This window comes from Cotesia typhae, unplaced genomic scaffold (assembly GCF_013202065.1).
Source record: "Cotesia typhae breed Kobodo isofemale line unplaced genomic scaffold, CoteBio_Ctyphae contig_123, whole genome shotgun sequence".
Lineage (NCBI taxonomy): Eukaryota > Metazoa > Arthropoda > Insecta > Hymenoptera > Braconidae > Cotesia > Cotesia typhae.
The window spans coordinates 1076960-1089506 of record NW_027423715.1 but is presented as its reverse complement, the minus strand read 5'-3'; the positions used below and the strand labels follow the sequence as shown (position 1 = coordinate 1089506).

Below are 12547 nucleotides of genomic sequence, written 5' to 3'. Positions count from 1 at the left end.
TAATAACAATTACTGGGATGATTAATCCTGACGAAATAATGAACGAAATAAATTAAACAACCGTGAGGATTTAATTAAAATGTTATAGTTAGCCAGGCAAGATAATATCTGTAACCTGGGTAAATATATGCAAGCAATAGACTCTGATGTCCATGTATTTATTTAGGCTCGGTGGTGTAGTGGGCAGAGGCACGAGCCAGCCAAACGAGAAGGGACGCCGATATAGGTATATATATAAAGGCATGAGGGCATAATATGTATAACCCAACCAAAGGCTGCTACACCGGCGGAACATTATAACGCAAACACTATAGGTATAAAACTCGTACAACTCGTAGCGGGAGATATCGCTGACGACAGCTCGTTAGCACCGAGGTATTACAATGGCGTCGCGACGCCGATACCCGATAACCCGTGCTCGTAACCGTGGCATAGTGGGCGTCCCTTGCTTCGTTATTATATTATATTATATCATATCATATTATATTATAGTACAGCGTATTCATCGCTTCGAAACACCGCGAGTTCCGAGTTGAGAGTCGTATCTAGCTGCGTGTGGTCCGCGAAAATCAGATACCCTATAACGATCATCTGGCTTTATTTCATGCCTGGGGTCCAATTAGAGGAATTTGTCAATTGTTCAAGTTTGGAGTTGAAAATTTTAGGAATTTTTGTCTTTAATAAATTTATGTGAAAAAATTTTTTGTACAAAAAAATTATTATTTTTCTTTCAATTAATTACACAATTTATTGTTTTCTTAAAAAATGAATGAGCATTTTTGGATTTTCCAAACTTTCTTAATTTCCTTCGAAGTCGTTGATTTGCGGACGATTTTACTTCAGATCTCGACTTCATTTTTCGTAAAGTTCTCAATTATCTTAAATTAGACTTTTGTAACTTAAGTTTACCTCAAAAAAAATTTTTAATCTAAAAAATTTTAGTAAAAATTTTTCTTAAATACACGAGATGATTTTTTGTTCTGAAGCAAAGGAGTGTAGTTGAGAAACGGTTGCGGATGTAACCTGAGCGGGTCTTAGGGCAAGGGTGAAGCCTGCTAGTAGAGAGACGAGTAGAGAGAGGAGAGAGGGAAGAAGGGGGCTGGAAAGTATCTGGACGAAGCAAGGCAGCACAACCCTTGCCCGGGGGTCCTGTGAGACACGGAACCGCTGAGAAAGGGTGGTCGGGTAGTATCTGTTGTCATGGTCCCTGTGATGCTCCATTATTGATTAAAGATGGCTGAGCAGCTCTCAAACTCTCATCTCGTCTACTTGCCTCGCTCTTACCGGATGCTGGAGACTTTGCTGTACACACCAGCACACTCTTTGTCCTTGTCCTTGGCCTTGTCTTTCTCTTTATCTACAACAGCGACGCCATTTTAATATGCGCAATTATAATGTGTACCGTAGACGGGAAACCCGCGCCAGGACTGGCATCAGCATCAGCTATATCAGCCCTTGGGTTCATCACCAACCAGTACTTTTCCTCTTGGCATCGTCATCACCCTAATACTCTTTGGCTTTGTTTGTTTGCCGAGTCTCGAGTTGTCAGGGAAGCCGGCTATATAATCGACGAGTTAATTAGGACGCGTTTGCCGTTTTAATTGGCTCATTGTAAACACGCGTACCTTTTTTATCCGGAAATATTCAATTAAAAATCAAAATAATAAAATGCTTATTGCTTTATTGAGAATTTTTTGTGTTTAAAATTCGAGAAGAAATTTTTTTTCATCATATATAATTTTTTGACAGGAAATGTTAAAAATTTCCAACAGAGGGCGAATGATCGCTTAATTTTCTCTTTACAAGAGAGTTAAGTTTTAAATGTTAAGTTTAATAATAAAAAATTATTAGAGCTCAACTCTCATTAAGTTCTAGTAAACTTAACTAATTAATCGATTTCTGTTTAATATAACATATTAATTGAAGTACAAATTTTCTAAAAAAAAAAAATATAAAACTTAAAAATTATGTCAAAGATTTATTTTTCACGTTCATATATTACTTGACATGGTCAAATCAAGCGAAACCATAAAATTTCTCCACACAACATACTGGGCCCATAACATGTTGAAATTTAAAAAAAAATTTTTATAACAATCAAAGAATACTTCTTCTCACATTCATACCATAAAAATTTCCTGCTTTCACCAACAATTCACTGTCTGATCATCGAAGCCCACAAACTACCAGACAATTCAATGTTAAATACTGAGTCTCCATTCGAACTAACTCTTGTGCCCAACATCCTACCGAGGCTATAATATTATTAAGACACTCATCCTGATCTCATGGAGCTTGTAGAGTGGAGAGTATTATCCATATCGATATCCACACACTTATAAATAAAATACATATAATAAATACACAAACATATTTATTACACATGCACATTTATACACCGTGGTGGATAAAATTAATAGTGTCCAGGGGTCGAGGCTGGATTCTCAACAGGACAGGATTCTTCTCCTGGGCAAGCATTACCAGTTGGAGCTTGCTCATTGGGAGCGTGTAAGCTACGATGCAGAGGCTCTGTCTGATGTCGGTCTCCTCTCAAAGCCTGGTACAACACTCACCAGCTATTTTTGGCATCGTATACACACATACATATGCACTGAACATTTCAGTATTTGAAGCTGCCCGGACATGCCGGGGGCGCAACAGCTTGATACATAGTTATACGGCGTTCCGACTTACACATATCGTATCATACATATCATACGTGTAATGTAAGGCCATTCCAACTCCAAACACCAAACTCGAGTCGCTGGACATCCCTTGTCTGTTGTTTGTTGGCTCTTGTCTTTGTTCTGCACCTTGGTCATCAATCTTCAGCCCTTTAAATTATCAGCGACTACTGATAAATATTAACACAACACGGCAATAATCAAAGTATTGTTTGTTTTTGATTTTGTATGATAGTGAGCTCGTGTAGTTACAAATTAAATTTAAATTATTGTTACACAGTAGCAAGAGATTCTGCAACGTGAAAGTGAGATGAGCTGCGAATATATCGCGAGAGGAATGACATTACAGGATGAGGATGAGGAAGAGGAAGAGAAGGAGAAGGAAATAATAATGTAAGGGAATGGAAAATAAGATAAAGGTTTATATCCGAGGAATATTGCAACAAGAATGTCTTTTTTAAATAATATGTATAAATGAGTATGTAGTATATAGATGTGTATTTACCGCGGTCTGCTCCAGACACAATACAAGCTAGTAAAGGGATCGCTAAGTGTGTGTATATGTGTGTGCTGTACGGTGAGACATCGAAGGTGCTGTTCACTGTTTTATGGAGGCATCAATTACTTTAATATTCACGGTCGTAATATCACCGGGAGAATATTGTATATACTTTGGTTTAACAGTGTAGAGACGCGAGGGCTTGGATCTGGAGGACAGAGAATGGAGGATGGAGGATGAAATAGAGGGTCTTAAGACTCGAGAGAATGAAAGTGATAAAGAAAGCGAATAACAGTGAACCGAGGAGAGTATTTTATATGTGCAGTGTGCAGTGCAGGGGTGCAATGCCAAAGCACCGGGCTGAGAACTACAGTCCAGGTCGGCAAGGTGTCAGCGCTCGTAAAACACTCCCAGTATGGTCTTGTTCTTTTGTATATGACGTTGTAATCGACTTGGTCTAAGAGTTATAGGGAAGAAGAGGGTGAAGATACAGTTTTTAAAGTCTGAGCTGGAATTTTCACAGTACTTAACAATTTTCTGGTATCGTCAAGTTTCGTATCTGGCCAATTACATACAAGGCCTCATATGGTTATCCGCATATTAAAATGGAAAAATTATGCAATGTAATTTTTCAATTCTTTTTTTTTTTCCAAAAATAAATTCTTTTTCAATAAAAAAAAAAAAAAAGTTTTTTGTTGATTTTAATTTTTAATATTGTCAAATTTACAAAAAAAAAAATATTGAATTCAAGAAAAAGAGCTTTTTTAGATCAAAAAAAAATTTTCGAAGATCAAAATGTTAATTTTTAGTTAAATTTAACCTTTTTTCTATAAATAAATCGTATGTTACGTGTCACGTTAACTTTCACGTTGGATAACAATTGTTTATAAATAAATTTCGAAAAGTATCGAGTATTATTGAGGGAAAAGAAGAAAACAGTCGACATGTAATAGCAAAAAAATAAATACCAGCAAAAAGGAAATCGAGAAACCGCAGAGAGAGTGTGTAATAGTATAAAAAATAAGGGAAAAAATGGCTGGTTACCCTCGAGGAAAAGACCGATGAGACAGAGCAACTCGTGTCACGCTACACTGAGAAAAATATTTATAGAAAAATAAAAAAGTTAATAAAAATATAAATGTGATTATAAGTATGGAAATAGCCAACAAAAAGAATAATACCCTTTACTGGTTGAAGAATGAATAATTACCGTGTGGTTTCGGGGCTCGTGGTTGAAGTGAGCACGCGTTCCTTATCGGTCGGACAATATATATAAAATATTATAATATAATATTATATAAAGTATAAAGGGTATTAATATTCTGTTTAAGGATCGGTTTTGTAAGAAGTTGAAGTCAACACATTTGAATTTTTCTCACTTTGAATGCTGCTGCGGAAGCTGCGTGAAAATTTCTCTAAATTATTTTTTATTGTATTTTTGTGCATTGTATTTTTTATTTATGTCGGTGTACGCAAGTGCCACGCGTCGACATTTTGAGTTTCGGAAACCACAGCACGTCCGGAAATGGTTTTTTCATGAATTTGAACACCTCGAGCTTTTGTCAAGAAATAAGGACATCAATTGTTTTGTTAAAAGTGTTACAGTTTACAGTACATAATCTCTTTTATTTATTACTTATTATTAGAATATTCAAGATTTGAGTTTTATTGATAAATAATTTTGAAACTCTGCACAGAAAAAAAATTTTACTTAAAATAAGTCAAAGTAAAGTTTTTCTTTAAGCAAGAAAATTTTTTCCAGTTTTTTTTTCCTAAAATTGATTTTTTCTGTACAAAAAAAAAATTTTACTTGAGTTAAGAAAATTTCAATGTGTATGTATTGATAAAAATAAATTAATCAATTGTACCAAAATTTTCTTCAAAAATTAAGTAATAAAAAAATTTCCAAGAACTGTAAATTTGACCTTATAATAAATGAACCTGTCTCTTTATTCCATCCACAATCCAAATTTATAATATTGATGGTCCATCTTCATGTGTATTTATAAATAGATGCATAATAATATTATTGTTATTATTATTATTATGATAATTTTATATGTTCAATGACCTGCTATTCACCGTTGATTATTTTACCCATTTGTCCTCTCTGATTTAGTGGTTAAATAAATTAAAGGACTAAGAAGAAGAAGAAGAAGCGTAAATTTATTCATGTTTGTTGAATTATTGAGAGGTTTGATGGGAATGACGATGATTAATAAAATGTATTTTTCTGTCCCGACATGACAATGGGACGTGATCACACACCACACGAAATGTACTTAATATATTTCTATGTACATATATTTTATATATTTTATCCATGTATATGTTAACCCACGCCCCCTGGTATGAGTTTAGAGTTAGTAGAGTAGATCCGTTCACCGCTCGCCAGATGCGTAGCATCGACATATCAAGCCTTTGTTGAGCAGATCGTTTTTCTACCTGAGGGGTGCCCAATAGAGCACACATGCCACTAAAAAAACCATTTTGTGCCGACGTGCGCCTCTGATCTACCCCACTAATCAGCTTGTAATGTAATTGCACTGATCACACGAATTTTGTCGGAATAACAAACAGAAAATCGAATAAAATTTGTATCAACTATTGAAAAATACGATTATGTTATTGGCAAGACCAAGACTGTAAGGCAAAAATTAAAAATAAATGTAAGATAAAAAAATAGGACAAAAAAACATAAAATTAAGAACAGTAAATATAAAAAAAAAAAATAAAAACATTTTTTAAGTCTCCACATTTGTCTTGTTTACTCTTAATTTAGTCTTACAGTTTCTATTTCAAACTGCGTTTTATAATTTAATTTCACATTTTCATCTCTTTCATGTTTAATATGATCCAATGTTTAAACTTAGATTTATGGTTTGTTTTAAATTATGACTAATCTATAAATGGAAAATAAAATTAGCTAAATTTTGAATATCAGGGATCTTCTTTTTTATTTTTTCTTCAAATAGGTTAAATTTATTCAAAAAAAAAAAAAAATGAAAAATAAATTATTCCCATCAAACAATCGTCTTGGTCCTGCTTACAACTCATAAGTTATCGATTACGATGACAAAGTAAATTTAAAATAAATACTCAGCGTTTAAAGCGTAAATTATTTGTTTACTTGGAAAAAATGAAATCACAGTTTTCTAATTTATTTCAGACTTTCTAATGGTTGTGATTTAAAAACTCATCGTATTATATTTAAACGGAAGGCATAATCTTTTCCACGCCGTAAAGTCTTGTAACAATCCGCTACTTATTGTCCAGCAAGCGGCGCAACAATCGAGAAAAAACAAGTAGATCGATTTCCACGTCCGCGAGTTGGAATTTTATGTAGACGCGACATCATTTTTATTTTTAATATTTAATTTTTTGTTGTTATGCAGCAATATTATGAGAACAGATATTTAAAATATTACAATGGCTGTTATGGAAGTTTAAAACACAGAAAATAATAATTGAACATAACTATGTACAAGAGTGATGTCATCGGTGTCATTATGTTGTTAGTTAGTGCAGTAACATTTCCGCATTTAGTTATTACAGTACATTGGTGAATTTTAGTTGAAGTACAGTTTTCAAACCTGTCATGATCCGTAAAGTGTTACAGATTATTGCAGACTGGAAAATTATAAGATGAGTATAACGATGACAGATGATAGTGAATGATAAATGATAAATGATAAATGATAAATGATAAATCGGTAAATAGAAATGCTTGAGTTTAAAAGCTTAACCCTTCACAATTATTATGTATGATCATTGTACAAATAAATAAATAAATGAATTTAGTGCGTTATGCAAATGAGAAATGTTTACAACGACTCTCATTAGTTATTTATGATTCAAATATTTTAATCTTCTTCATAGATTATTATTATATTTTACTATCTTCTCATTTAGCAATAACAAGGTATTTAAAGTTGATCATGTACTAAAATAACATTATAATGGTCCATTAAGTAACTCAATGGCTTATAATGATTTATTTCTCCTATTAAATTCATGTGTTACACATGTTAATACTTTAATTATTTTATTATATTTCTGAAGATTTGAGATTTGTTCTTTACTCTTGATTGAATTTCAAGAAGAAATTTGAGTAAATTTTACTTGATCCAAAAGATCTAGCTCTTTAAAATTAATTTCTCGAAATTTGTTCACTTTCATTTAATTAATTAATTAATCATCAGCGTAGGATTCAAAAAAAAATTGAGAATTTTTTGATCTATAAAATGACACAGAAAAGGCTGAAGCATATATAATCCATATAAGTGATTTAATCGAAGCAAATGAATCACCTGAACATAACAGCGGGCTTCCAAATTGGACGGGATGCCGTGGACTTATCCTGGATCACGGATGCAACGAAAATTTATGTTGCCTCTTAGGGAAGGACGCGCGATAAAAAAATAAGTCGGGAGTAAAAATCCTTACATATTGGGAATCCCTTTATTTGCTGTTGGCTGAGCCAAAGGTGGTGAATAACATCTGAATGGATCGGCGTCGATTCAATCGCCTTATTCGACTCGCCACGGTCTAAAAGTCCCTTGACGTTATCTTGACGTACAGGTGTGTTATTTCTTGAGCTAAATCCAGCGACACTCGTTTTTGTAAATTTATACCCTGTATTTCGCTCAGCAGTATGAGTTCGAGCATGAGAACAAGAGAAGAGAGTAAGAGCAAGACCAAGTGTGGCGATTATTGACTACTGACTGGACTGGCTAGTCTGTTATTATAATAACGATAAAATAAATTTTATATGGACCGCGGACCGTATAACGTCATCTGTTTTTTCCTCTTTTCTCAGTCTGGAGTCTAAGTGTGTTGTGATTACTGCATCTTTTTCTGCGTTGTATATTTATACCTATAGATACTTCTACTGTATACGCAGAGGACGCGATTTCACAGTGAAACCATTTCTCGGAATAAATAACGCAGTAACGCGAGATCGTTCGGCCGCGTATTACGACGTAACGGTTCAGTTCGACGGACAACGTTTTAGTTCCCATGCAAGATCTACTGGGACTGAGATGAAGATGAAGAATAACACTAAATGACTGCATACTTTTGCCCTCCGGCTTCAGCTCCAGCTCTTTGCCAAAGCCTGGAAATTTATAAATATAAATACAAATATAACACTTTGTATTCAGGCTTTACTTTAAGCTTGAGGATTCCAGAATAATATTTAGTGTCAGCGAGCACTTACGCAAACAGTAGTCGTAAATAGCTCACGCATTTCAGAAAATTTTTGTTACGACTTCACTGAAGCATTTTACTGCTTGTTTAAATTAAAGTCGTCGGAACAATAGGGCGAGGGAAGAATTTTTACCAAACAGACTTTCAGTTAAGGAAATTGCTGGGCAATTTTGTATTTTTTTTTTTTTTTTTTTTCAAGTAGATTCAATGGTTTATTACTTCTGAATTAGAGAAATTTAATTTTTGTGAACTTATGATTGCAACCGTATGATGGAAATTTTATACACTGAAAAAAAAAAAAAAAAAATTGTTTGATTCAAAAAAAAAATTTTTTAGCTCAAGAATTTTTCTACTTGTTTACAATTTTATAAAATAAGCGAGAAAAAAATTTTTTTTTTTTTATTCAAAGATAAAAAATCTTAAACCAAGAAAATTATTTTAGAGAGTTTGATCATCTTGAATCAGACAGAAAAATTATTGAAGGGATTGTTTTTGAGTTAATAAATTTTTTTTAACTCAAAAATGATATTTTTGGTCTAAGATATTTCCTCTGAAATCATCTTAATTTTTCCACTGCCAGTCTTAACCCTAAAACTCACATTTGACTGGACGAACTTTGCCGGCAAATTATTGCTCCATTTTCTCGAATGTTTTCCCGAGTACAAACTTCTCATACTGTGTTGCTGCTGTATCAACTGTGAAAACTCCGGTGGTGTGCGAAAATGATACATGTCAAATTTCTGCTCATAGTTCCTGTACTCCAAATCCTTCATTTTCTCCTGTCTGGGGTGCAAGAAATTGTTAGAAAAATGAATTTTCTCCTGTTCAGAATGTTGAGAATGCGGATCCATGAAATTGGGGATTCCAAAAGAATTCGGTGGAAAGAAATGAGGAAATCCAAAACTATTAGGTGGTCCGGGTCCCCCGACGGCGCGATACGCGGGATGCATAGTAGGACAGTTTCGTCCAAAATTTCCTTCAGTTTTCCTCTCTAAATCCTGATCTACCGCAAACCCATTTTCGTAGTTAGTGTTATTTTCCTCTTCTAGCTTAACCTGAACCTCTTGCTTGACTTTAACTTTAACCTCTGCGTCAATGATTTCCTGCTTGATCCTCACCCGGTTCCTGGTCTCCGAGTCTGGCCTGCGATCACGGCCAATTTCGGTCTGCTGCATCCTCCAAAGATCCTCAAAAAAGTTACCGAAAGGTAGCAATTGTTTGACAGTCTACTACATAGTAGCAGAAATTACGCAGCGATATGGAGCGCATTAGTCACGAAGAGACGCGACTTCACTCGGTAGTTTTCGCTCCTGGAGTGGGGTCGTCCTGGAGGGAACTGAGTGAGTGAGTAAACTATATACTATACTACGATACAAAGAGTGATGATAGTATATAATATAAAGAAGAAATAGTAGTAGTAGTAGTAGTAGTAAACGTCGTTGTCGCCGTAGTAGGGGAAGAAGGCAAGGGCGGCGTGACAGTTTCCGTGTCACGTGTCTCCGATTTTAGCCCCGCCTACAACTCACCAGGCTGCAAAAAATTTTCCCTCCAAATATTGTCACGCGCGATGATTTTAACTCTACGCGGGATTCCTTCCGCGCACGTTTGATTATTAAACACTTATCATGATTAATATTATAAACCTTTCACATAAATCTAACACTGTATTTAACAGTGGCACCCGGCGGTCACTTAGTCACTAGTTTTTGTAACACTTTTCACTGTAAAACACACTTTTATCACTACTTACCAGTTTTGATAAAAATATCGAATTTTAATTATTAATTCTATTTTTGTTACTATTATTTTATTTAAAACGGAGGTTTCGCGACTTCGTCCGTTCCCTCGAGCGAACCACGAGCGACTCTCTCGCCCCGCGTTTGGCAGCCGCGAGAGGATTCGTGCGTTTTCGTAATTAATCGTGGATAACGGCGCGCTCAGCTCACTCAGGGTTTTTTTGTTTGAATTCAATCGGTGGATGCTGGTCCAGTCTTCTACTAACAATGATAATAATAATAATTATGATAAAAAGTTTGTTGATAGATTAATTAATGAATATGTGAGCTTTTTTTCAATGAAGATTTTATTTGTTGTCTTTACCTGATTTTATACGGATAAAATAATTCAGTGAATGGAAAAATGAAGCCGGGTTCTTGTGCGCGATCGCGAACCAAGTGGTTGCGCGCGACCACGGCCGAAAGTAGCCGATTTGAGCCGACGATTACCGACATCAGGCTTTATTGTGTTTGTGCGCTCAGTGTGTTCACTTAAATCCCGGTTTACATATAGGTATATGTTATATATGTACGACACAAAGACTGTAGGCTCATATATGTAATATCTAATGTGTAGAATGTAGTATAGTATGCAAGACCTTTTCTTTAGATTCACCTTTTGTTGCCCGAATAACTCAATTGTGGATGTAAGGACGTCAGTTATGGAAATCGAGATAAAACTAAAAAAGTTTCGTCGGAAATATTGTGAATTTATAGATAAAATTTTTGTTTCTGTGAAATAAAAATATCAAAGACCGGAGATTATTTATTAGATGTCATGACATTTAAATAATGCGTGAAGAATTTACTGCCTGAGGATGTTATTGCTAAATAAAAGATATAACATATACAAAGACAAAAGATAAAACAACAGTAAATTACATTTTATAGGCAGTTTGTTTTATTTTATTTTATTTTGTTTTAATAATATTGTTAATCGAACACTTGTATTTATTAACATTTCCGTCTCGAAAATGTCTATCAGTATCTGATTGTAGTGCAAAGACACAAAGATCACGGTTTTATTTTTTTCGAGCACCAGATGTGTGACCTCACAATTACTTTTCGACCTAGATAAATTTACGATAAATAATGCAATCTTGAAGCTTTTTTTCTGCGTAATAATTTGTTAAAAAAATAATTTATTGACAAGAAATTTTGATCAATGAAGGTTTTTTTGCATAAAAACAAAAAATTCTTGGTTTGGAAAATTAGCTTTTTAAGAAAACGAAAATTTTTCAGCCTTAAAAAAAATCTAAAATTTTAATAATTTTTATATCAGGCCATATCAGAAATTTTTTTTAACGAAATGTGCTCCATAAAATGAAAGCAGTCTCAATCAAAGATAAATAGATTAATGACTAATGAAATAACTCATATCAAATTCAAAGTTAGAGCCCGAGATTGGTATTGGTGGATGAGGATGGTGTAACATGGACATTTAAATTAGCCTGAAGTCTCGCTACCCAGCTGTTTGCAAACATATGCGTTATATACATTTAAGTGCTAGAGACTGAGCTCTAGATTATTTTTATAGCCTCGTAAATATTGTTCAGTTCGTCTTTGAAGTTCGGACTAGCTCTTACATTATACCGAGTACTGACTGGATGCATGCTCCTCACACATTAGATTGCTAGCTTTTGGGTTACTGCCATACTTTGTTACACAAGTTCAATTGACTTTGCTGGTGCAGGAGTAAAGATACAAGGACAGATAGATGGATAGTGTTTGCGTTATTCGAGCAGTAATTGTGATTGTAATTGCGCTAGCAGAGTTGCATAATTATGAAAATGAGTAATAAATAATAGAAATAATGGATAATTGGCAGAATGATGGATGGGCAGTAAGCTGGTTGAAGTTATTATTATGTGTATTGTGTCAATAGAGACGTAGAGCTATCGTGAATGAGTGTCGGGTCAAAGAGCATTAATTAACGTGACGTCGAGCAAGGTAGTCGAGAGAAAATGGGCGTGTGTCCTCTTGGGTGCTTCTGGAGACATCCGAAAGAGCCAATGGGACGCAATCGAAGGCGTGGATCGGTGGGACACTCGGCGACCGGCAGTAGGTGATTCCCCGTTGGCGTCAAACCAAAGCTGTCGGCGAAACCCCACTGTCAAAGCCTCGCGTCAACGCGCAACCTCGGAGTGGGGAAACCAGCTGAGGGGGTTCAGGGGAAGGTGGACACAAAGAGGGGAGCCGTCCCGCCCAACGGTGTGAGGGTGGGGTGCACGTGTGTTGGTGAGAAAAGACACCAGGAAAGGGAAACGGGTCCGGCATCTGCTGCTGCTGCTGCTGCTGCTGCTGCTGCTGCTGAGACACCATACATTTTATAAGCTTCGGGATGATCCTCGAGCCTTTACTCATTCTCCTTCTTGGTCGAC

At 35.1% G+C, this 12547-nt stretch overlaps 1 protein-coding gene across 1 annotated transcript in view; it reads right to left on the bottom strand.

The window, feature by feature from the left end:
• The window catches only part of LOC141533987 (uncharacterized), a 137716-nt gene extending 128124 nt beyond the window's left edge, over positions 1 to 9592 (bottom strand). The window contains exon 1 of the mRNA XM_074253111.1: positions 8991 to 9592. Within this exon, the coding sequence (XP_074109212.1) occupies positions 8991 to 9566 (576 nt within the window). The 5' untranslated portion in view covers positions 9567 to 9592. The remainder of the gene's footprint in view (positions 1 to 8990) is intronic.
• Positions 9593 to 12547: the final 2955 nt, after the last annotated feature.